At 36.7% G+C, this 27,355-nt stretch overlaps 1 protein-coding gene across 2 annotated transcripts in view; it reads right to left on the reverse strand.

The window, feature by feature from the left end:
- Positions 1-6,260: 6,260 nt before the first annotated feature.
- Positions 6,261-27,355, reverse strand: part of LOC131430360 (F-box/WD repeat-containing protein 11) — a 96,897-nt gene continuing 75,802 nt past the window's right edge. The window contains exons 2-9 of one of the 2 annotated variants that reach the window (XM_058595271.1): positions 15,512-15,734; positions 12,688-12,874; positions 12,350-12,614; positions 12,086-12,277; positions 11,739-12,001; positions 11,486-11,675; positions 8,001-8,151; positions 6,261-7,715 (exon numbers count right to left, since the gene is read on the reverse strand). In XM_058595271.1, the coding sequence (XP_058451254.1) occupies positions 7,702-7,715; positions 8,001-8,151; positions 11,486-11,675; positions 11,739-12,001; positions 12,086-12,277; positions 12,350-12,614; positions 12,688-12,874; positions 15,512-15,734 (1,485 nt within the window). In that variant the 3' untranslated portion in view covers positions 6,261-7,701. Of the gene's footprint in view, positions 8,152-11,485; positions 11,676-11,738; positions 12,002-12,085; positions 12,278-12,349; positions 12,615-12,687; positions 12,875-15,511; positions 15,735-27,355 lie in introns of both variants that reach the window. The other variant, XM_058595270.1, reaches the window with a different exon arrangement.

Consider the following 27,355-nt stretch of genomic DNA (forward strand, 5'->3'; position numbering starts at 1 on the left):
CTACTTTCTTGAATGCCATATAAACATCTTTGTTCTCTATGTACAGTGAGCGAAATCCAGTTCACTCCGGAAATATTTTTGACAAACTATTGATTGTTACCTTTTCAAAATCTGTGAGTGTAGTTCTTCAATCGAGAGTAGCATTGAAAGATTTTGCAATTTTCGATAACTCGTTGAGGGCACCTGTATAGGTTCGCTCGCTTTTGCTAGGTAAGAAGAAGTTGACCAGCGTCTTGTCTCACATGCCAGTCAACGAAGATTTTCACTGGTTGAAAACAACAGTATTCGGCCATGACCATGCCATAAGAACCGACGAATCTTCGGGCTCTTTGACATATGCGCTTCTGTGTCAGTTTCGAGATCATGGCTTGAGCCTATAAAGTAGTAAAAATGAAACATGCAGCACGACTGAACTATTACAATAATTCGTGTTAATTTGTTATGAATAGGTTTGCTCAAATGTATCTTTTGATTCGAACGGATCATTATATATCACGCATAGTAATATTTCGGAATATCTAGAAAATCTTGTCTATTTAAATCTAGTGTCAATGACTAGTACATTTCACAACGTCCTTTCAGTGACTGCCTTAGCTTCGAATGACCAATGGACATCATGTTAGGCAAATGGTACGCAGACAAATTTTGTGAGCGATTCCCTTTTTTGCAAATTATACATCCGTATATACCTGTTTATATAAGTGGTAAATGAATCCATCGGATGACAGTTTCGGTTTACCATTATTTGTTAATAATATTTCATAAGTTTCCAAACTGCCATTTCGACGTTCAGTTACGCAGCACGATAAATGAATAATTCAAAAGTAGTTTTCCTACAGCGATTTATGCTTTAACAATTAAAGATAGGCACTGCTCATTTCAACAAATAATTATGAAGTGCAATTACGTAAAGTGATAGTGATTACTAACAACAATTTTAAATTTGAGAATAAACACTTTGCATATATCCCATTCAACACACCCAGAATTCACCCTTGCACGGTATTCGACTTATTGTTGTATGTATTCTATTTTCCGTTATATTCGTCCCCTTGGTCCCTTTCGACTTTATGTTACATTCGACCTTTCGGTATATTCGACGTTTTGTTATTTCGACTTTTTGACGCATTCGGCCTTTTGCTCTTTCGACCATTTGGTTTTTACGACCTTTCGTCCATCGAAGTTTTGTCATTCGGCATTTTAGTATATATTCACAAAACTGACTTAGCGAGAGAAAAAAAAACAATGCGGCCATTTCAAAAATCTGTAAATTTTCACAAAAGTCTACGAAAAACTCGATTTTCATAAATCTGCAAAAAAGTTCTCAACAGAAAATGTCTGCAGTACATCTTAAGAAATCTTCAGATTTGCAGACAAAGCTGCAGACTTGGCATCTCTGACCGGGATGCACCTGACGTCAGAAAAATCAATGGTCAATAGGAGCCTTTAGGGCATATTAAGTTGTTCTAGTTCTAGATGCATAATTTATGTCAGTTACAAAATTTAAACCTGAATTGTATAACAAGAAAAACTGGCTACCCCAGCAATGTTTTACTCGTGTTTCAAATATACAAAAAATAGAACGGCATCGTAGACCAGTTTTAAATTTGACAGAAGAACTGGTCGAATAAAGTACGATTCAGACGGTCCGGCTTCTTCCGTCACCGTCACCGGGACGTCAACGTCCGTCACCGTCATTCTAATTCACACGATCTGGTTTCCTATCCGTGTCCGTCATGTCATTTTCTTACACGCAGAATTTGAAGAACTTAGTTTCGCACAATTTTATTCCACTAATGCAAAATCTGAGAGCTTTTGAAGCCAATGTTGACGGAGCTTTCCGTTGACGGGCGTTGACGTTCCGGATCTCTGCTGGATCGTGTAAATGCGCAAAGGAAAAACTCATTTGACTAATTTTGACGGAGGCTTACGTTCCGGTGACGGTGACGGAAGAAGTCGGATCGTCTGAATCGTACATAAATGAGGATACGTTTGTTCCAGTTTCTGCTCTATTATAGATCTTCCATATAGAACTTCTAGTTGCTGCATTTTTAATGATTACTAAGTAATGCCATTCCAAATTTGTTTGGAGAATTCAACATTACTGTCCTTATACTTTAATTAAAAATGACATTACTGGTCCTCGTGTAAGGTCCGCTAATAAGTTTTGGTCTGTACGCTGCAGAGTTGCCAGGACATTTTTTTTTCAAAAGTCCGTACCTGGCGCAAAAATTATTCACTTCACTTTTGAAAGAGATTGGATGCGAGCTATGAAAAATAGGGTATTAATTTTAAAACCAAACGAAAGAAAAATCTTTTGACGTGAATACGTCTTGTTTTACTCTGGGGTAACTTTTAAAAATTTACTCTGTACAAGAATAATCGTGAATAGCTCTTGTTGTACTCGGCTATTACTGCTATTTTTTCCTCACATTTTCAGTAGTGTGAGATAATCACAAACAATGTTTTCTAAAAATGATTGGTGTCGTGATTTTCGGGTGTTTCTTCGGATACCCTAACAAATGTCATGGTGGGAAAACACCAAAGTGTATGGAAGTGCTTAACTCTTAGAGTAATATAAGAATATATCGAAGTATACCTAATAGTTCTTGAGTAGATTCGATCGCTTCGACGATAGTGCCAAGAATGAAGCTCCGGCGGGAGTACCACTACTATTTATATCTAGTAGAGTCCCCACCCCTGGTGAGCTGTTCAATGCATGTAGCGTTAGTCTTAAAGACTGTCCCAGAAAGTATGGACGCACTTTGATTTCGCTGTAAATAATTCACAAGTGTTAGATATTCAAATTTTATTCGATATACTGATAATCACCCTTATTCTGTACGTCGATCGATTCGAGATATTCCGATCGAAGGTGCAATTTCCATTCTGCATTCCGTTCGAGTTGGGTATGAACTCGAATATCATTCGTTCGAGTTGTAAAATTTTCGAGCACTACTCGATCGACTTGCGTACGTATTATTTCTGTTCGGTTTAGAATCGTTCTAGTTTGTTTGTACAAGTGTGCCGGTTTCGTTTACGAAGAAATTAATAATACAAACAATATAGAACGTGTAAGTAGTGTTGACAGCTCTGATGGTTAGTGTTCGAAATTTCAAGTGTTCCCGAACGAATCATACAAGTCGAACGGAATAAAGAATGCAAAATTCGAACTCGAATGAAAGTGTAGATTCGTTCGTATCACAAATCCGTCGGATTGCAGAATCGGGGTGAATATTAGACTACAACAACCGAATATTATTCTCAACATTTGCTACTTAGCCATTGTAGACTAGCTGGCGCACCTTCTTGTGAGCGTTCCTCGTTAAATTCCGTACAGACTTCTTGGCGACAAGTTTTGACACTTTTTTCCAATCTTATTCGAACTGTTGAATGGTTTCGGCTGCCGAGACATGTTTCCTAAGATGTGCCTTCGTTAATGCCCAAAATTCCTTAATTGGTCGAAGTTGTGGGCAATTTGGTGGATTCATGTCTTTTGGGACGAAAGTGACATTTTTGGTAGTATACCATTTGGCCAGAAGACAACAGGATCCTTGTGGCTTCGAATCATGGGTAGAAGTCGTTTTTGTAAACGTTCCTTGATGTATATTTCGCTGTTTATTGAAGCAGTGGTGATGAAGGGTTTCGAAATCTTACCGCAGCTACAAATTACTTGCCAGACCATAGCTTTCTTATCAAATTTTTCGACTTCAATCGATGTCTCGGACTGGTTTAACACTTGCCCTTCTCGCACCGTATAATATTGTGGTCCCGGTAAGGATTTGTAATCGAGTTTCACGTAGGTATCGTCATCCATGATTATGCAGTTCAAATTTCCAGCAAGAATCGTATTTTCCAGCTTTCGAACCCTCGGCCTGATCGATGCTTCTTGTTTCGGACTACGTTTTGGTTGTTTCTGCTTCTTATAGGTTCGAAGATTCCAACGTTCTTTAGCACGAAGAACATTTGACTTCGAAGTGCCCACCTTTTTATCACATCCCGAACTGAAACCTCCTTCTTTTGCTCGAACGCCTTCAGTATACGTTTATCCAACTGATGGTGTGCAGGACCTTTTTTCGACCCGTTTTCGGTTTATCCTCAAAGGTGTTATCCTCACCGAACTTCCTGATTGCATTTCGCACGACTTTTTCACTTACTCCTTCTATTTTTGCTATCTCTTTCAGTGACAGTCCGCGTTCTGTGCACCATTTGTACACAATTTTTCGACGTTGTTCTGCTGAAAGTCCACGCATATCAAAACAAACTAATGAAAACGAATAAACAACTGCACAAGTGGTTAGAGAAGAGTGTAAACAACAGGTCGCCGCCATAAAAATTGACAGATTCTGAACCATTGCGAAATGGCAGCGGTTTTTGGTTGCGTCCATACTTTCTGGGACAGTTTTTACAAGCGTGTCGTATGATCGAGAACCGACCTGGTAGGATTCTTAGTGTCAGTAGGATCGTAGCACCAGCACATCGAAAATATAAGTAAAAGTTTTGGTTCTCTGGTTCCACAATGGCGTCGTAAATGGAATAACATTTGGATATAACGTATCTGTTTTTCGACAATCTGCGGTTTAAATTTTTATATTTAAATAAGTAAAATAAGTTTTGCTAGCATTTCTTGACATTAATAAAATAATTATGATAAGTTCATATGGTTTAGTAGAAGTATATTTTTTTTCTTTCCATCAAAAGAAGGTTTAAAAGTAGTTCATCACATTACAATGAACAATGAACGTGAAGTAATTTATTCTACTGAATCTTGAAGAACAATACTACTAATTTGCGAACCAAGATCAAATCTATGGTTCCCTTATCTTTATTCGAATCGTTAGAAGATCCAATAATAACAAATACTCCTACAAATGGCTACTAATTATTTGCGTGTTCATTGACACGACTAAATACGTTAAGTACTCTTTAGTCACCCGTCTCGTAGGATGAATATACAATAGTTACGTGATCCCGCCTTTGAATCTGGGACACTTGAATGGATTAGGTAGCTATCACAACGAGCCTTGCCAAAGCTATTTGCTTTGCAAAACCAATAAACGACCGGTAATCGTCATCTATACCGCAATACAGATATGTTCTCTTAAGATAACGATAATTCACTGAACATTTAGGGGTTTGTTGGTTTGTACAAAAAGCACATACTTTGTTGTGATTTCTTCGCGTTTTGCTTTGGTTTATGTTTCGGAAATTGATTTCGGATCGAAAAAAAAAATTATTCAATTATTGCCTTAATATTTTGTTTATTTGCTAGTTTGCTTGTGGTAGATATTTTAACATATATATTCGTTAAATTTCTAAGCCACCTTTACAAAACTTTATCTTTCAAATTCAGCTTTCAACCGGTGGAAACATCAAAGGTGGATACGGTAAGTAGAACGACCAGTACTTAAATCAGGAGAACTTCTAAGGATCCAGCAACAGGTAACCAGGTAAGTACTCCAGCAGGCTTTCGGAATAAACATTTTAAAATAAAAACTCAACTGTACGGCTTAACGGTCAAACTGAGAATGCCAGCATTCGAAAATGTCTAACTTTATTTTAGCTCTTTTGACAAGTGAATTAATTTCAAATTATACACTGAACTAAAAAATTGTACAAAAACTAACATCTATACCCAACAATATTATTGATCAACTAACCTGTATCCCGGCAAAAAAATAAGACGCTTTGCGCTCATCATCACGGACAGCAAAAGCAATTAGTGGAAAAGCGCGGGATACTACATTGCGGGCGAATGGTTTATGTCATTTTGACTTTGACAGTCGTCATTTAATCGGTCCTGGTAGCCGTCTAGTGCTCATGTCTGTCAAAACCTCGTACGAGGATATACAGACTCGCATATGAACCGTGTGTAAAATTTACTCAAGCATCGTGACGTATGCTCGCAGATGTCACCGCGATCGACACTAATTTGGGTGCAGCCTTCACATCATGACACTTTTTTGGGTGCTACACATTTATTTGACGCAGGATCTTGTGAAACGTCTGCTGAAAAGCTGCTTTTGAATACAGAACAGAAGAGGCAATAAAAACGATTTTTTTTTTAATTTGACACAAATTTGTTTTACTTCGTAGCTTAAGTAAAATTGCAGGCCGTCAATCGAAAGAAATTCTCTTGAAGAATTCAACTGCATTATTAGAAAGGTATCATTGCATCAGCTATAGGTGGTTGCTCCTAGTAATTGCTAGAGGAAATTTCGAATATGTAATAGGCAATTAACACAACCATCGAGCAGTCCTACTTTACATATCTTCAGCTGAATATATTTCCCCTTTATCTGTTTTTTTTGCTCAACAAGTAGAATTCATAATCCTTGCATTACTTATACGCATCAGTCTTGAACTGCGGTGAATCATGCGCATTCCTTACATTCAGATCTTTGTGGAGTGCTACTTTTATCCAAAGCCATTCCGACCAAAAGTGGATTTCCGTAATCAACCCCGGCTACCTTTCAGAGTGCTAAATGATCTTTGTTTTTCACTACAGTTTCATTCGATTTCTTTTATATATAACGTTATCTAAGTCTGTGGATAATTTTGTTTTGTTTTATACATCTTCTTAAATTTTGTTAAGGGCGGTTGTGATCCGAAACGGGAAAACGATTAATAGATAACAACGGTTCTTTTACTTTTTCTTTATCCACTTGTATTGTTTAAAGATGCTTTTTTGAAAAAGGGAATTCTACCAAGTTTTACGATTTCTGATTTGTGTGTTTTGTAGCGACTATTCTATTAGCAAATTCATTTGTATTACTACTCGCTTAAGAGTTTCATAAATTATATTGGTATTACTAATAAACAACAGCATTTTTTTTCGGACAGCTCTTTCCATACACAACGCACTAACCGTCGAATAGCTATTACTAAAAAAGTTTTAAAATTTATCTAATCTGGCAGACCTTGTCCTCACTCACCGGTCCGAATTACTCTGCTGAACGGCAACAGTTTGATAGTGATATTCATGGTCAAATTTTAAAAGCGACAAACACAAAAAAATGTACAAATGAAGAGAACGAGATACGTAATCAGTTTTCGATGCGGGGTTGAATTTTCTAACTTTTTTCAGTACTAAACTGGTTCAAGCCAGTTGAAGGATAATTCAATCGGAGTTAGACGTACTTCATAAGTATTGCATTTTTTTAAACCATTCATTCCAGATAACCGCCTAAATCTATTGTAGATTCAATCAAAACTTGTTTTTTTTTTGTATTTTAGTATCCAGTAATTTGTTGTAACAAAGAGAATTCAATGTTTAAGCCACACATACACGAAAAATTAACAAGCATACGATAACCACATACACACACAAAAGTGCACCGATTACCTAAAAAGTACCTAGTTTGTTCCGTCCGCTCGCAGGCGCGATTCTTCCAGTATCAACTGTTTCAATGTTTTACTTTGTTGCTGCCAACAGTATGTTTATTTTCAAATATTTTAAACCGAATATAATCTTATTTGTAGTCCTCTTCTGTCTGTAATCCAGTTCGCGCAAAGCTTCTATTCTCCTGCTTCACGCACACATACAACTATGAATAAAACGTCCAGCGAATCGTTGAAAGAATGTATGTGTATGTGAGTGAGGCTGTGTGTGTTTATTTTTTTTTCATCTGTTCTGCTTGTATTCCTTTCCTACTGACTACGAAAACGCTTCCTACTAAATACATTGTTCCCGGCAAATCCTTACGTGATTTCAGCTATTATTTCGCGAACGATCCCACGTACACGGCACATCACACCCGAACGAACGCAACGTCGTGTAGGAGAGAAAAGAAAAACAAGAGTAAGCAATAAGGTGGTTGGTTCGAATGTGTCTGTGCACATCTGACATTCGAAGGGGTGTTGATAGGTTGATTAGTTTATTTATATCTGGTATTCTGATTTGGGGTTCTATTGTTCTTTCATTCAGTATGCGTCGTCATCGTCAGTCTCTTGCTGGGGTTGAGCTCGGCCGCCAGCGGCAGCAGAAGAGGAATACTCACGTGATGGACTTCGGCCCACCTGGACCATCGCTTGGGGCTCCTCCTTCGGAGAGCAATTCAGAAAGTCCCATATCAGGATTGTATCGTCGTGGGAGCTACTCACTATCTGAAACTCATCGAACTGTAGTCGGAAAACGCGGCCCGTGTGTTCCTGGGGAAAAAAAAAGAAAACAAAACAAAAACAAACAAACAAAAATTATTAAGATGTGACCATGGTTGGCTGGAGATGTTCGAAGTAGAGTTGAACTTTTCAGAATGCCCTGTATTGGTCAGATTCGAAGTTTTATGATACAACAGCTGATAATGAAAAAAAATCCCGCTCGCGAATTGTGAAAGCCAAATCTATATTCAGCCGACAACACCAGTAGCTTCACAGTCGTGTACTTTGTTTTAGTTTACTCATTAGTTATCGTTGTGAGCAGAGAGCAATATCGATATCCAACCGAAGCTCTATGAATCGTAATGATAAAAATCTTTACACAATGACTTTAACCTGTTGGTACTCATATCATTTATTTCTGGAAAGTAGTGATCGTATTTAAACCACTCTATATGGATAAATTTAACATGATTTCGTTCAAATATGTTACATCTCTTTATCTAGCCCTAGCTTTAACATCTATGAGTGATTCGCCGTGGAGACGAATCCGATGAAACAAAGAATATTAACGTCGGAAAAAAATTACGCTCTCATTGATGTTCGAACACACGAATTTAAAACTTCGTTAAGGCCCAAGTACCATGCGCGCGGATGGTTTCAGGAAAATTTCGATGGAAAATTTGATAAATATACCAAAGCCAAAAACATACAGACATTTGAAAAACTTGTATCTATTTTCAAGTTTAAAATGGCTGGAAAGTTCGGAGGATTTTCTGAGTCTCTGTCAAAAATAGCTCTGAAAAATGAGTGTTTTTGTGATCTTTCACAATTATTTGGAAAAATAATGCGATGACATGACAATTTTTTTAATAAACCTTATGCTGGCTACAAGGATTACATTCTGACACATTTTTGGAAAAGCTTTTCACGCTTTTCATGGAAAATCAATGAATTTCATTGTTGTATTTTGACGATTTGGAAGTACTAAATGATATACAAATTATTTTGCAACGATGCTAATTCAATTTATAAACGGGATGACGTTAGTTTTGTAAAGTTTTCTAACTTTTCCACAGAACAAAATCAATTTTTCAATGAAATGAAGAAAATCTGCTTCAGTTTGAATGTGAGTAATAATTGTGAAAGTTTTTCAAATGTCTGTATATTTTTGGTTTTGCCAAATTTTTCAAATTTTCCATCGAAATTGTTCTAAAACCATCCGCGCGCATGGTACTTGGACGATGGCCTTAAGCTAAATAAATGTTTAAAACTAACCAAAGCGACTAAGCGATTTTACTTCCTTAGGATGTTACCAATTCCGGATGGATGGCCGCAATTCCGGTACGTTCGGGGGATTGAAGTCCTTCGGCACGAAGTTGACCTTATTAGTCTTGTACCACTCTAAAACATCTTTCGAGTAATGACACAAGGCTAAATCCCACCAGAATAGCGTAGGACCATAACGACACTTTAGAAGTAGGAGTAGACGCTTTTGGAGTTATTTCTTTATGTATACCTGCCCGTTGATCGTACCGGTTGTCACAGATGCAGTGCTCTGCATTCCGCATGAGCAAATAGATTACCAAATCAATATTTTTCGGCAACATCTGACATCTACTTTCTAACGTCTTCTGAAACATCAAACTTATGATGAGCAGTGAAAAGCCCGGAAACCCAGAAGCTGCCGTTGCTGCTTTTGGCAACTGTGTGTAAGCTTCCGTGCACGTGATTTTCATGCCTTTTGAACTGTGTGGTGTAAGGAGTGTATCGAAAATAAGCTATCCACATACATTTGTGTTGTACGTATGCATTTGTGATGGTTCTTTATGCTCAGATCACAGTACGCTGTGCGTATTGAAAAGAAAGTGAAAATTAAGGTTCTGGACACATGGCTAAGTAAGAAGGGTATTACTATGCAAAAATTGACGATACGGTTTAGAATTCATCATGCCAGTGTTAAAACAATCATTAATAAGTTTGGGGAACACTATTCTTTGGATGAGCAGTGTCCGGATGCATGCGTTTTGATGGACGATGAGACTTATGTAAAGGAGGGCTCAAAAACCCTTTCAGGTTCCATGTTGTTTATTATTGTGATTACCAGACAATGCGCCGGCCAGAGCTAATAAAAGTCATTTTCATTGAATCAAAATAGACGAAAATGACAAAAAATTAATGTCACTCTCAGCTTCGCTTGCAAACTATTAGAACGAAATCCATGTTCTTTCTTTCATTTGCCCTTTCAGTCATTTGCATTTTTAAGTGAAAATCCCATAGTATGCAGTGTCGGTATTCAACCGAAACTTTGAGAATCGAAAATGACAGAAAAAGGTTTCACAATGACTTTTACCTGATGGTGCTCGAATTTGTAGTAGTTTTAGTTTCCAAAGAGCTTCTGGGATGTAATTACTTCAATTTGTTACATTTTAGTCACTCTTTATATCCAAATGTCACAGATCTTCAACACATCGATGAAAGAATGAGAATTGAAATTCTGCTGATGCTCCCTGCAGACTTTCATTGAGAATGCGTGACAATTTTAGGCTCTGGCGCCGGCACACAAGAGCATGAATGAATGAAATCAACAATTCAATTTTACAACAGCAGTTTCATCCATCTTTGTTCACCAAATTAGGCTCTTTCGGACTATTGTGCTTATGTCGTTTTCGCTGAACTGACCCAGGGCAGTTTCATCAAACAAACAATTTTCACGAAACTGTGTTTGTTTCGCACTTAGCAAACCTGATATAAAAACCAGGTTCGAAACTGACACGATTTTCAGTTTAACAACGTTAAAACTAGGTTTGAAACTAGCTTCAAACAAACGGTTTGACAGCAGTTAGGGTAGAAACTAGGTTAGGATTGGCATCAAGCGAAAACAACATTAGAAACTTCGCATCTCATAAAGTCCCAAACATTCTCTATAGGATTCTTATCCGGAGAATCTCCCGACCAGTGAAGAAAGGTGACTTGTTTGCTTTTCTAAATACGTTGAAAAACATTTTAATTGGTGGCATGGTGCTCTGCGATTTTCAAACCATTTTTTTGAATAGTTAGAAGTACAACATTTCAGAGAAATATAATTTTTCAGTAGGGATCTAATAATATGGCCAGGAACTGGTAAATTTTCTATCGTGACATCTGAGGTGATGTAATGAATTCTTCGGTCTCTGGTAGCAACAAATGCTGTATGTACTAACATTTTTTTTTGTTTCCAATTATAGAGGTTTTAACCTTAAGATCATTCGCCTCTTCGGGCCAGAAAAGCTTTCTGACCCTATGTGCGCGGGGTTGGGGATCGAACCCAGGTGGGCTGCGTGAAAGGCATCGACTAACCCATCACGCTAAACCCGTCCCCTACTAACATTCCGAGAAAGATACCTACCATTAATGTCTTCAAGCACAGCGTATTGGTTTGTGCTCGAATGTCTAAGGCAGCTTGGAGATCCCACACCTTTATTTTGCCATCGTAAGCTCCGCTCACGATACGTTTCGAGTCGAACCTGATGCAGCGGACGAGCTCTTCGTGACCCTCGAGAATTCGCAAACAGGTACCACATTCAATGTCCCATAGTCTAGAATGAACAAATAGTAGATCAAATGCATTAGTAATTGAAACTGTGTATTCTTATCCATACCTTATAGAGTTATCCGAACTACCGCTAACGACCAGTCTGTCCCGATACTGTAGACACGCGATACCGCGCTTGTGACCATTGAGAGTACGTACAAACTCGCACGTCGAAGTGTTCCACACCTTAATCGTACGATCACCGGAAGCCGATACAATGTATTTCTCGTCAAAATCTACCACATTGACTGCCGCCCGATGGCCGACTAGTACCCGTCGGAGGGCTATCTCCGTTGGCGATGTCATGTCCCACACGGCAATCGAACGATCCTAGAAACAAACAAAATAAACAGTCGGAAAAAGTTTCAGTAAAACTTCGACAGATCCAAAACCAAAACAGTTTCTTTCTCATACCTTGGAACAAGTCACCATCATGCCGTTGTTGAAGCGTAAATGCAGCACCGCTTCGCAGTGATGTATCAGTGTGTTTACCATATCACCGGAGTTCACATCCCACACCCGGACCGTGGAATCACTTGAACCGCTAATAATCACTTTGTCGTCATACTGCAGACAAAGTACCGATCCGGTGTGACCGGTTAAAATCTGTGGAGAAAGAAGTACTGTTAACATTTTGACTAACAGAACAAAAAAAAACGCTTTGAAAAAAACCCGGACCTTGCAGCACTGCAGCGAATTGCGGTCCCAGATTTTGATTGTGTTATCTCTCAAACCGGACACGATCTTGTCATCGTCGTACTGTAGACAGTACACGCCCTTCGAGTTCTCCGATCGACAATTTATCCGTTGCAGGTTGTGATTACCGGTGCGCCAGTTGTTCTCGATCGCTTCGATGTCCTTCATGATCTTGGGGAACAGCTCACGGTAAAATTTGTGCGGTCGATGTGTCACTCCCGGTCGCGGAATGAACAGATATTTTATCCTGAAATAAGCAACAAAAACAAAAAAATAAATCATTCTCGATGACATTACAGAAGCCAGTAGGCGCAGTTTACCATCCTTTCCGTTCTGCAAGCCCTCGCCAGAGGGAATCGGTGCGAACGTTCCGTTCTATGAGCTTTTTCCATAGCATGCCTTCTGATATGACTCGGGACCATTCTTTGCATACACGCTCGGCTCGGCACAGTGATTTGGCGTCCAGATAGGAGAGGATGTTTTCTGCCACGTGATCCAGTCCCTTTGCTGCAATGGAATGGAAACGGTATGTTAATGTAATTTGACGGATACTAACTATCTTTTATAATGAAGTTTTTGAAGTCATTTCATTAAACTTTTTTTCTGATATTTAAAGATTTGGTAATTCGTGGGACAATCGACTTTACACTCGACGCCCGGAAGTGTGAATCAACCTAACAAAACCGTGCAATGCATTTTGGTGATTGCAGCTCTGCTACACTGAAGTCATTTTTATGCGAGTTTACGTACCACATAAAAAAGCCGCTTAACTCTGAAAATTTGCATAAAAAACCGCATAAATCTGAAACTTCGCATAAAAAAATCGCATAACTCAGAAACTTCGCATAACTCTGAAAATTCGTATAAAAAATCCCATACAAAAAGACCTTAGTGTATTAAATTTTACGGAGTTTAAATGGTCCAAAATATAAAGTATATTGAAAAATTGAATATAAAGTATATTTAAAAAATCTAAAAATATAATAAGTGGACATCGATTATACATGGTCCATCAAAAAATATTTGGCCCTAATAATTATTAACTTTTCGTTTGAGTGTTTGAACAGAATGATTTTACAAGGATAATTTTTTTACATATTACCATTTAATTCTGTTATAAGTATATCACGTCACTATACAAATTCACTATGTATCTCACGACACTATAAATCTTGTATAATAAACGTCACATCACATATACGCATTTCGAATACAATTTAAATTCTTCTTCAATGTGATAGTTTTAGATTAGATAGATAATTATAAAAGTCGTAGAATTAAAACCGAAATACCAGATCGATAAAACACTATTTTATTAATTAAGGAATAAAACATAAATAATTCAAAGCTTGTTCTAAGTGCACAAAACAAAAATGGCCAGTAAGACGACACTTGTTTCGTTGAAGACGTCTAATTAGAGATTGTTCTTCGTTGCAGTACTTAATGTTTTTGCAAATAGCGTTAAAGCTCAACATAAACTGCCAACGCACTGATGACAAAGAGTGAAAACAAAATAAAACTCAATAATCAGGACCAGAAACTACACCAGAACCAAAATCAGGATCAGGACCCGAACTAGAAAATGAACAAAAACAAAAACAAAAACAAAAACAAAAACAAAAACAAAAACAAAAACAAAAACAAAAACAAAAACAAAAACAAAAACAAAAACAAAAACAAAAACAAAAACAAAAACAAAAACAAAAACAAAAACAAAAACAAAAACAAAAACAAAAACAAAAACAAAAACAAAAACAAAAACAAAAACAAAAACAAAAACAAAAACAAAAACAAAAACAAAAACAAAAACAAAAACAAAAACAAAAACAAAAACAAAAACAAAAACAAAAACAAAAACAAAAACAAAAACAAAAACAAAAACAAAAACAAAAACAAAAACAAAAACAAAAACAAAAACAAAAACAAAAACAAAAACAAAAACAAAAACAAAAACAAAAACAAAAACAAAAACAAAAACAAAAACAAAAACAAAAACAAAAACAAAAACAAAAACAAAAACAAAAACAAAAACAAAAACAAAAACAAAAACAAAAACAAAAACAAAAACAAAAACAAAAACAAAAACAAAAACAAAAACAGAAACAAAAACAAAAACAAAAACAAAAACAAAAACAAAAACAAAAACAAAAACAAAAACAAAAACAAAAACAAAAACAAAAACAAAAACAAAAACAAAAACAAAAACAAAAACAAAAACAAAAACAAAAACAAAAACAAAAACAAAAACAAAAACAAAAACAAAAACAAAAACAAAAACAAAAACAAAAACAAAAACAAAAACAAAAACAAAAACAAAAACAAAAACAAAAACAAAAACAAAAACAAAAACAAAAACAAAAACAAAAACAAAAACAAAAACAAAAACAAAAACAAAAACAAACACAAAGACAAAAACAAAAACAAAAACAAAAACAAAAACAAAAACAAAAACAAAAACAAAAACAAAAACAAAAACAAAAACAAAAACAAAAACAAAAACAAAAACAAAAACAAAAACAAAAACAAAAACAAAAACAAAAACAAAAACAAAAACAAAAACAAAAACAAAAACAAAAACAAAAACAAAAACAAAAACAAAAACAAAAACAAAAACAAAAACAAAAACAAAAACAAAAACAAAAACAAAAACAAAAACAAAAACAAAAACAAAAACAAAAACAAAAACAAAAACAAAAACAAAAACAAAAACAAAAACAAAAACAAAAACAAAAACAAAAACAAAAACAAAAACAAAAACAAAAACAAAAACAAAAACAAAAACAAAAACAAAAACAAAAACAAAAACAAAAACAAAAACAAAAACAAAAACCAAAACAAAAATAAAACCAGTTTCGTTAATCCGAACTGGCAGAACTTGTGAAATCTGAACTAGGAAGGCACATAAAGAAACCCCGCATATAAAATTTCAGTATTTTTGAATGAATAGTTGTAGTTGGTTTGCAGAAGCAAGGTTTCTGATTGATATTTCTAATATGGCTTGAACTTAACCCGACCGTACACAGTGTGTGCTTCCGGTTCACGCTGTTTCATCTGGCTTAAATCTCGAAAGTGTTCCCCCACATTTGAGCTACAGCACATTGTTTCCAACAACTTTAGCAAGTACCACAAGAAGTCCATACTTACTAGGTAACAGTGTTATGAAGTCCCGCTGCAGCATCGGTTTCAGGTAGGCATTGATGTGGCCGTGCTGGTAATGACACATGCGAGACAACAGCTGCTCGACAAAGTCCACCTGATCCGATTCGTTCCATTTGGAGAAGTAGGAAAGACAGGCATCCCGTTCGGTTTGGAACGATTGCGAAGGCTCTTTCTTTCGTGCGGGATCGTACAGTATCGATGTGGTGAACTGCAAAAAAAGTAAAATAAATAGTAACGTTAGTTTTAGTATGACTTTAATTATTGCATTTTAATACTATTATATACAATTGTGATTAAAATAATAGATAACCGGTTCAAATATTCCACATCATGAACTCACTTTATTAATAAGATCGCAAAAGAATTTTCGATTTGGCAAGCGATTTTCAGCTGCGGGAAGAAAATTTGATGAAAATGAAATTTCCTGAATCGAAAAAAATTTTTGATGCCGAAAGGCTTAGAATTGCATGAAACGTCGAGATTTAGTGTCATCCCGAAAAAAAATTTTTTTTGAACAAATCGTTTGGCATCAAAAAAATTTTCGATTTTTGAAATTTCATGTATTTCACATGGGCATGTCCGATTTAGCTCAAATTTTGCATGAGGACATTTTTCTAGGTGCTTAAACTTTTGAGCATTAGCGCTTTACGAGATTAGAGGTGATTCCAAAATATTGGCACCCTTAATATAAAAATCAACGTATTTTGTCGATTAGGTCACTTATACAATCATATCTCCGGAACCAAAAGTCACAGCCATTTGATCTTTGAACTTTATCAATGGCCCGACAGTGGCATTCAAACGAGTATGAGTTTGTTAGAATCGGTTCAGCCATCTCTGAGAAAATTGAGCGCGTTCAAATATCTTCGAAAAGTGCACACACGCACGCACGCGCACACACAGAGAGAGAGAGAGAGAGAGAGAGAGAGATTTACCAATCTCGTCGAACTGAGTGGAAGAGTATTTTCGATTTTTTCAGCAATTCTAATACCTAATTCTATAGAGAAAGGCGAAAAGTTTTGATTTTGATTCTGACAATTTTGCACTGAGATACAGTGGACTCCGAAAATCATGATTTCTACGACAAGTCCTCGAAAATACTTCTTCAACGACTTTTTTCTCAATACTTTTCTACCTAAAATTTACAAAATCTTGTTCTGATGATGCTTTGTGTTATGCCAAGCTAGTTCTAACATTTTTATCCGAAATAGTGCTTTGTCATCCGTTAAACTAGACCCCTCTCCCCTCCTCATTAAAAATAAAAGTATTGTAAAAAGGGTAAAGATTCGACTTTTAAAATGTTTTTTTCAGGTAATTTTCCCCAATTTTTGAAAAATTAGAACATTTTTCTAGTGTATATATTTTTCCGACATACGCACATGATATCCTATAACAGCTTCTTAGACACGATGATACAGAATTGAATGCATTCATATTTTACTGGTCGTAAAATGACGATGAAAATAGAAAATTGCACGACAGTACCATTTGCTGTTAGGTTTGAGGTACCTCAAGGAAGTCATTTGTGATAGTTTTAAGTTTCACTATACCTCAATGATCTCAAGTTTTCTGTGATATGTTTTAAATTATAACTCGCTGATGACTGATAGGTACTTGAAATTTCCGAAAACGGATTTTTACTTGATGGCAATTGTCTTAGAATTGCATAAAACGTCGAGATTTAGTGACATTTCAAGAATTACTTTTTTTTTAAATCGACTCTGGACTCTGGAAAAATCTGAAATTTCAAAAATTTTAACTTGAATACCAAGTGTCGTAGATTTGCATGAAACGCCTAAGTCTCAAAAAGTCAATTTTTTCAAAAAAAAAAACTCCCAGTTTTTTAGATGACACTTGATTTCGACGTTTCATGCAATTCAAAGACATTTGGCATCAAAAAATGTTTTCGATTTCGGAAAGCTCTGGGACGAAATTTTTTTCTTATGCCAAATGTTAGTCCCAGATTTTTTTTAAAACAAAAAGAATGTTTTTTATAATATCGGAACCGGAAGATGGATTCGGATGAAATTCCGAAACCTTTTATTTTAATATAGTTCATAAAAATAAATGTGAACAATATGAAAATTCATGGACGAAATTTGATAGTCACCTTCGAAACTATCAGAGTAAGCTTCATTATGAAGCTTTTAGTTCACTATTCCTGGCACTTCTGGAACCTAAAATTGAGGAGCCGTATAACCGACTTGAGTTTATTTGATCATCAACCAAAGATTTCTGCAAAGTAGTACAATTAATAGCCCACTTTAAGAGGTTTCATACCGTCCAGCTCGAGAAAAGAAGCGCAATCTTTTGATAACGGTAGGAAGTGTGAAAGTGATGAATCGATTCTGTCTAGATTTTCAGGTGTTCAGGTCGTACACAAATGGTTGTTGCGAAAAAAGCAATTTTTGCATGATTACCAGTGTTATTTCAGAAAAAGACGATATTTATATCAATATTTTAAAAGAAAAGCATATCCAATCATGCAAAAAAAATCTTTTTCGCCAAACCCTTTGTTCACAAATTAGCTCTAGCAATAAGGAACAACTACTGAAAATTTGATCTGAATCGATTCAATAGTATTTGAGATTCGTGCTCACCGCAAAATAAAAGTGTTTTGGGGCTGGGTTCATACAATCTACAATCTTTCACATATCACGATAAAAAAAATCACAAATTTTAAATTCATCGAAGTAAAATCATTTCCATACATCCATTCTTTTCTCGAGCCGGAAGGAATGCGCTTCTCTTTTCATGGTCCCTTATGGCAAAACACTCTAGAAATTGACATACATCCTGTGATTTTGGAACCGAATGTTGAACCCGTTTACATTTCAACAATTTTGTATGGTCCTTTAATTTAAATCTAACCCCGGTAACCAATAAGCACATACTAATGCCACATTATGACAGCAAATAATCGCTAATTGGCATTTTAATCGCACTTAAGACTGAATTAATGCCGACTTTGGCAAAATATACGGCTATTCATGGATAATGCTTATTAATAGCTAGTGTGCATTCTGAACGCTGAGTTCTGATTGATTTACAACAGATCAGCTTTCAGATTCCAGATATAGAGCCATAAGCACTTTTGGTGCTCATAAAAGTCTATTTTAATGCCATTATTAGTGCTTATTGGTTACCTGGGAAGTTTATAAAATCGGTTATCCATTTCGGAAAAAATTGAATGCAAATTGTTCACAGCTTGGTTCGTATCGCTCTGTGATTCCGGAACCGGAAGTTAGATTCAGATAAAAATCAAATATTTTCTATGGAATAATAACAACTTCCCTTTGAATCTAAGGTTGTGAATATTTTGAGCTCAGGCATCTACGATGAGTGCACACTAGAGATGGTCCGTCAAGAAATTTCTTGAACCCGAACCCGATCCGACCCCATCGAAAATAAAGTTCATTTATCCGTACCAGACTCAAACCCGAAAACCAGTTTTTTCTGTACCCTAAAACTTACCCGGGTTTGTCATGTTCATATTCCGGGTTGGGTGTCGGATTCGAATACCCGAATCCGACAAAAATTTGAACCCAAACTAGATCCGTACCCGTTTGAAATGAAAAATTCATCACCCGTACCCGACAAAAAACATTTTGACGTGAATACGTCTTACTTTACTATGGGGCATCTTTTTAAAATTCACAGAATGGGCAGATCTTAATCGAGATGATCTCTTGTTGTATTTCTGTAGGTAAAGCAGCAACATAATTTTTTCTCCACACTATCGGGAATATATTTAGCAGTTTAAGGATAAAATTTTCAGCAAAATGAGATAACCACAACACACTCTAAATTGAAGTTTTCCTAAATGTTTAATCAAGCATTAATGGGAATCATCGCACAAAGCGTACCGTGCAAAACCGACACATAGAAATATATAATATTTTCCCTGATTGAGTGCAGTGTGCTTACGACACGTTTTGTTCGCTATTAAAACAGACATTTAGGCATGTTGTTTGTAATGGTCAACTTAGTCTATCAATTTATAACCAAAACGCTCTGATAATTGAAACACTGAAGTTTTTTCTCACGCGAGAGATACGCAGGTTCGAGTCCTGCCTCTGAGCGTATCTTTTTCCAAAAAAAAAAAACATTCTCTCTGTTAAGTTTTTTATTCATTTGGCTTCTCCAATACATGTTTCCACTCAGTCATTGCAAAAATTGAATTTAGTTATATGGCAACTTTACGTCAAACCGATTAAAATTAATAAATCGTTAAACACAATTGCGCTTTGATTTTCCGTAACAATCTGCTTCTGCTAGGAAAAGGCAGACTATCAATACAACCTTCATAGGGTCTGTCGCTGACGATGTCCAGCCAGCGACTGGCACCAGTAGAGAAGGTGACAAGCGATCATAAATACACTCTCCTACTCAGTGCTTGGGCGGAAAATAGGTATGGAGCGAGAGGACTACTGTTTGGTGAACAGAGATGTTTGGATGTATGGTACCGGTCGGGTGACGGCCAGAATGTAGACCATGTTCGATGTACGTTCTACCATGTCTAACTGTGTTTTAGAGCTGTGTCTATCACAAGGTTCAGGGTGACGAAATGGTAGCGCGTATGCACGGAATGCATAAGAACTCAGGGGTTCGAGTTCTGTCTCTTAGCGTATCTTTTTCCAAAAAATCATCTTTTCTGTTAAGTTTGTCATTCATTTGGCTTCTGCAATATATGTTTCCACTCAACCATTGCAAAAACTTTGCCATTGCCTTTATCATATCAATTTTATTCTCAATTTTCTTCGATTCTTGAAAGAAACCAACTGTTCAACTACACTCTTAGAAAAAATGAAATTTACGCTTGACGTAAATTCAAGTATGCCGTAATTTCTTCGGTGATGACACAATATTACATCTACTAACATGTAAACATAAATTTTGCGTCTGTATCGATGTGAGTTTCAGCTAAAACAACTGTGAAGTTATTGATATGACTTATCTTTAAATGCTTTGTATTGTGAATGTAAGTAAATCGCGACGCTCCTTTTATGTGCATCTATAAAGATGTAACATTTTTTAAGTGTGTAGTATAACTAGTATAGTTCTGAGGAAACGAAGTGAGCCGGAATTCGAGAACCAGTATAATTGATTCGTATAGCAATTAACTAACATGACGTACAAACTCTACTTGTTTTTATTAAGATCTAGATGATTTTTTACGATTATGGCGTCGTTCTTCAAACGGCGGTAGAAATTTATATTTTGACCACTATTTCCGGTAAACTTCACACTCTGACACACACAACGTTCGCTGGCGTACCGAACGGGCAGCATTCAATTCTTCAATCGATTCACTTCAAATCAAAGCTCAGTTTAACCAGCGTCAGTTGATCTCTTGAAGTAACAATATATCACTTTCAATAGTGTGAGAGCGGCCTTCAAACGAGGTTTATGTAAACATTCGAATTGGTTCAAGATAACAGATGACAGACAAAACAGGTAGCTGAAATATCAACAGAATACACATAAATTAAAAGTTTCCTCCTTTAGTTTTCATTTTTAATACTTTACTCCATTTATAATTCTATTCATTTGAACTTGCTCACTACCAACAGCGAAGACAATAAAACAGCTAGACTACTTGGCACTTGAAACTGAGCAAGCGAAACTTTAAATGGCTAGATACGTTATTCAACTGACAATTAATTCTGGGAGCTTCATTTGAAAATGGTAGCAAAAGTCATATGAATTTGTATCGATATGCTGACGGTCAGTGGCCATAAATTTTATTTTCATCTGATATCATTCGACACTTCCGGTGAAGCTCTCAACGTGTAGAAGGGTTAGAAATTCGAGTGAATCGCGAGACAGAAATAAAGTTTTTTCGTGTTGAAGTGGCTCGGCGGTGCGACGCCGCGAGATACCATCGGTAGAATTCTTCATTAAATTCTGCACAGTTACTTTTGTGACTTTCCTGGTGGCAGCTGTCCAGTTTTTTTTAACTCCTGCATGTTTTGGGACACTGTACCTTCCTTCCGAAAGTGCTGCTTGACAATTGCCCAATACCTTTCAATTGGCCGAAGATCCGGGCAGTTCGGTGGGTTGATGTCCTTTTTATCGAATTGTACATTATTTTTTGACAATCACTGTAGAACGGAGTTGGCGTAGTGGGCTGAAACCAAATCCGGCCAGAAGAGAGGAGGAGCCTTATGCTTTCTGTACAGTGGCAGCAATCTCTTCTTCAAACATTCTTCCTCGTACACCTTGGCGTTAATTGTGCCCTTCGTGAAGAAAATCGACGACCGCAAACCACAGGTACAAATTGCTTGCCAGACCAACACCTTCTGCCCAAACTTTTCCATCGCCACCGTGGTGTCAGCGTCGTCCTGGTGCACCGATTTCGTATAATATTGCGGTCCGGGCAGCGCTCGAGAGTCTTCCTTGGCGTAGGTTTCGTCGTCGATCAGGATGCATCCGTCTTTATTCTGTAGAATCCGGTTATACAGTTTTCGCGCTCTTGTTTTGGCCTGAACTTGCTGTACCAGGGACTTTTTCGGCACCTTCCGTTTCTTGTACGTTCTCAGGGAGTTCCGAACTTTGTTCCATTGAATCATCTCGATGCTGGTGTTGAACTGCTTGCCCAAATCCTGCGTCGACGCCGATGGGTTTTTCCTGATGTACTCAATCATTTTTAAGTCCCGGCCGGGCTGGCAGGTACCCGTTTTTCTACCGGATCGGGGCAAATCCCTCATGGAAAGGGTCTTACCGAACTTCTCGATAATATTTTTGACACTGGTGTGGTGCACTTTCACCCATTTAGCAATTTTGTTGTACGTGACACCACTTTCTGAGCACCAAGTGTGCAGAATTTTCTTTCGCTTTTCCGGATCAATTCGACTCATCATTGAAACGATAAACCGTACCGAAACCAATCGATTGCGCAGCTGTAATTGACATGTAAACAAACATGTCACCGCAAAACACGCTGCAAAAAATTAGGCCATTTCAGAGTTATAACTGTTTGAATGTTGCTGACTACTTATCGATACACTCCTTAACCGTGGTGAAATGTAGTATCGATTTGTTAAATTTCGTTTTAATTAACATATGTATGAAAACACATAATTACAAATAAATAATATTTTACCTTTCGTCGATAACTTTTCAAGGTATTATAGACACTTTTTTCAACAATTGGCGAGTGGATATCAATAATCAATAATAGTTTTAGAATACCGCAAATGCCAGATGGCGGCTTTCGGTATTTTTGAGATGAGTTTGACAAGTACATCATTGAAATTAATGTCACATTAATTCCTAGCTTAAATTTAGAAATCTTAGATGGCCACAAACAATTTGTTGTGGATTTTTCAATATTAATGAGTAATTTATGAATGCATTTGAACATTACAGTTTTAATGTAATCGTAATCGGTCTTGTCCCCTACACAACACTAGAATTTTTGTTTACCGGTGCTCCGCCTTATATTGGATTTGGACCGTTACAATTCTGCAAGTGAAACACTGAAAGTTTGCAAAATTCACACAATCAACGGTGCGATTTTCGAAATTTGAAAGTATGGAAGAAGCATGTCAGTTTTATTCGTATTCACGTCATCCAGTTATGTCTCTGATATCACCAATCCGCCTTCTTTTCGGAACCCGAACCCGATCCGTACCCGTCAGGATCGGATTCGGGTCAGGTTTTGGGTACAACTACCCGAAACCCGACAATCTCTAGTGCACATTTTCGTCACACACCAACATTTTGCGGTCTCTATGAACTAACCCGAATAAAGTCTTTTGGATTTCCGGGCCTCGGTTAAAAAATCGGTTTCCACAATGATTGCATATCATTTCAATTTGAGAAAGAAAACAATTCATAAATTCTTAAAAAAACGTATTCTACTATTCACCAAATCACTGTGAAGACACTGTAAAATTTTTGGTGAGATTTGGCTAGCTGCCGTTGCGGTCGAGAGACAATTTTTGTGACAACAGAGTGCCTTCAATTTTTGCCAATCGAGAAATACCGAGTGATGGTTGAGAGAATGGTTGGTTGAGAGATTAGAAAGTGATTTGGGATACTTCAGATTTTCGTTGTAGAATGACCGCTGGAGTACACGAAAAGAGTTGCAGTATATGATGTTAGGTACTTCGAACAGATCTTGAATCTTGTGGGCTGTGATACAGTAACTTTTCTAATTTCTAACCACTGTAGATGAGAGTGTCATTAGGATGCGTATAGCAAAACCAAATTCGAAAACCCCTTTCCTTGATTGAACATTAGGGTGGGACAAGGTTGTATGGGAAAAATTATTTTCTCGCTCCACCAAACTTTTCGTGTTCCTTTTGGGTCCCATAGAAACTATGCAAAATTTTAGCTCGATAGGAGAAACTATATTTTCGCGCCCGCGGTTCAAAGTTTGTATGGGATTTAGTATGGGAAAACAAACTTTTAACAAAAAAATCATCTGGAGGTCACCCTATATACTCAAAAAATCAGCGGGCATGTAATTTTTGTAGGAAATTTAATGAGGAAGAAAACCTTCGAAGACTGTAACATAATCCGACATCTGTAAAAAAAGTTATTAAAGAAAAACCGACACAAGGTCCGAACGATGGCTCATTCCTTAATATATCTAGCACCACTGCTGCTAGTGGTGGTAATATGAGTTTGCTTTTTTTATTGTGCTACAACGGTTGATCTGAATTGTTTGATGTCTTCACAATAGTTGCTCGGTGTAGTTTGAAGATTTTTTTAAATTTAAAAACCATGTTCCAAAACTCACTGTAAAGACACACAAAAAACTAACTTTTTTATTTGAAGAAATACAATTTTGAAGTCTTCCACAATATTGTAAATAAACTCAAATACTATAACTTTGTCGAAGACATAAACCATCTGTCTCATATGGTTTAGAAGACAAGGACGATAGAAAAATAAGAAAAAGAAAAACTTTGAATCAATGTTTTTCTTATAGTATTAAATGAAATCATCCATATCTTTTAAACCATATGAGGCAGATGGTTTATGTTTTCGACAAAGTTATAGTATTTGAGTTTATTTACAATTTTGTGGAAGACTTCAAAATTGTATTTCTTCAAATAAAAAAGTTAGTTTTTTGTGTGTCTTTACAGTGAGTTTTGGAACATGGTTTTTAAGTTTAAAAAAATCTTCAAACTACACCGAGCAACTATTGTGAAGACATCAAACAATTCAGATCAACCGTTGTAGCACAATAAAAGAAAGCAAACTCATATTACCATCACTAGCAGCAGTGGTGCTAGATATATTAAGGAATGAGCCATCGTTCGGACCTTGTGTCGGTTTTTCTTTAATAACTTTTTTTACAGATGTCGGATTATGTTACAGTCTTCGAAGGTTTTCTTCCTCATTAAATTTCCTACAAAAATTACATGCCCGCTGATTTTTTGAGTATATAGGGTGACCTCCAGATGTTTTTTTTGTTAAAAGTTTGTTTTCCCATACTAAATCCCATACAAACTTTGAACCGCGGGCGCGAAAATATAGTTTCTCCTATCGAGCTAAAATTTTGCATGGTGCTTATGGGACCCAAAAGGAACACGAAAAGTTTAGTGGAGCTGAAATCAATATTTTGTCCCACCCTATTGAACATCCAAGACCAAGTAATAATGTTATATGATTTCAGCGAAACTATCACGACAGGACAAAGAAAACGAACCTTGCTCTTACAGATAGTGATAATTTACTTGTAAATGGAGCAATATATGTCTCTAGATATGCAATGTAAAGTCAAGAAGTTACGCACAGAGAATATCCTTGAATTTATGATCAGTTGAGAATACAAAAAAAAACCCACAACCATCCCGATGGCCTGTGGCTGTATGATGCGCAATTTCTCTCGGCAGAATAAACAGAAAAGCGAATTCCAATGACCCCCGAGTGGTTCACTTTATTCGAACAGTTGAGCAAACTCACTCGCGACCCCACATAGCTTCATCATTTTCCAAAGTCAACCCCCTGGTAACGACGTTATGCGCTGGAAACGTTCATCCGAAGACATTCGACTGTGCACTTTTACTGCGATTCCACCGCACTTGTACGGATAGCCCGCCAGCATCTATATGTGAGCATCTGAACGTGTCACATCTTTCATATTTCGCTGATATTGCAGTGCGAACCTGACGTCGCCGGGACACGACCGCCCCCCCTCTGAGGCGAACGCGTCATCTTTTCAATGCTGAACTGCTACCACCGCAAGTTCTTTCACCACAAGTCGGGAGCAGACAGAGTGAGAGCGAGAGAGAGAGAGAGAAAAAAACTGACTGACAAACCGAAAGTAGGTTAAGTACCGCGCGCACATACGGGGGACATACCGAACGGTGGTTGAAACGCTGTTGGCAAATGATGCTTGCGGCTTGCCAATAGTGTGGTGTGGTGTGATGTGAGGTGTAACATTATTTTGGAACCTCAGCCAGAGAGGTAGAGGTAGAGCGCGGTCTGTCTAGCGACCGTACAATAAAGAAAGAGAGAGGGTCATTGCCAGAGATCGAGTGCACTTGAAGTGCGTGTTTTTTTTGTACTTGCTTTTGCAGACAGGAAAGTGATTAATCGTGTTCAGTAATTATAGTAACACTTCAAGTAATGATGACAATGGATCGTTAAAGACGAAACAATTTTCCAGAACATTATTTTCATTGAAATTACTGTTTCCGGTTATGGTGATCCATACTGTGGCAAGGCATCAGTATACTAGCAACAACGGCAGATTTCTTGCCAAACATTTAATTGTGAAAATTTTCATCATATTGAAAGTTACAGATTCAATGCTTTCAAATCAGTTTTACTACATTTTATGCAAATGATGCAGATTGTTTTTCGAAAAATTCTTCAAATCAGTTTCAGGTTCATTTCGTCTTCGGTTCGTCAATGTACAACAGAATATAATGAACTGTAATTCAACAGTAACCGCTAAGCAGACGTCAAGTTTCTGTTACTTGTGAAACATTTACTATTTTTCACCGAATCGTATAACAGTTTATGTTGAGCTGTTATACCACCAAATGCAAAGAGCAATACCTTTACATTTGCTAAGCGGGTTATTTAAACTGCTAGGGAGAATAACAGCTCAAGATAAACTGTTATGGATTGACGAGACGAAAACGAAATGTAAAGAAAATTGAAAATGGAGAAGTGTTCTAAGCTAACCCTTCAATTTTTTTTTCAAATATAATACGAGGAGCCACGAACTCAATAACCCTGGATTTGATAAAAATTGTAGATACCTATAAATATGTCGGTCACAGGATAAAAAAAACTGAAATCGTGCAATAATCTTAGTTATTTGTAGAATAATTTTGAATTCTTTAATAAAATATTACATCAGCAAATTTAAGTACTTTTTGCGTTCGACTCACCAGCAGTTCATGTTGAACTACTAATGCCACCTCGCGCCTCAACATGAACCTTTAAGTAGACATAAAGTTAATACTTGTTGAAAAACCTGTTTTAATCCACCTAGTGGTGTAATGATGCCTTTCTCATGTATAATATTGTGGTATTCTATTCAAAAATATTCTCTTCGATTTTTGAAGGAAACCAAGGAGTTGCTAGTGTATTTACTAGTATAACATACAGAATGAAACAGTACTTTACTCGCGTAGGTCATCCTTAAGAAAACGATGTGGGTTCACTATTATATGTACTTCCGGCACCGGAACCCGAGAACCGCTATGATCGAAGTCGGTTCGTACGGTCATCAACTAACATGACGTACAAACTCTACTAGTACGCACTCTAAATTACGATTTAAATGTTTGTTGCATCCGAAAATATGCAGTAAATTTTGGTAGGACCATAAGACCTTTCAATCGACCCTAAGATTTG

The sequence above is a fragment of the Malaya genurostris genome, chromosome 2, assembly GCF_030247185.1.
Source record: "Malaya genurostris strain Urasoe2022 chromosome 2, Malgen_1.1, whole genome shotgun sequence".
Classification (NCBI taxonomy): domain Eukaryota; kingdom Metazoa; phylum Arthropoda; class Insecta; order Diptera; family Culicidae; genus Malaya; species Malaya genurostris.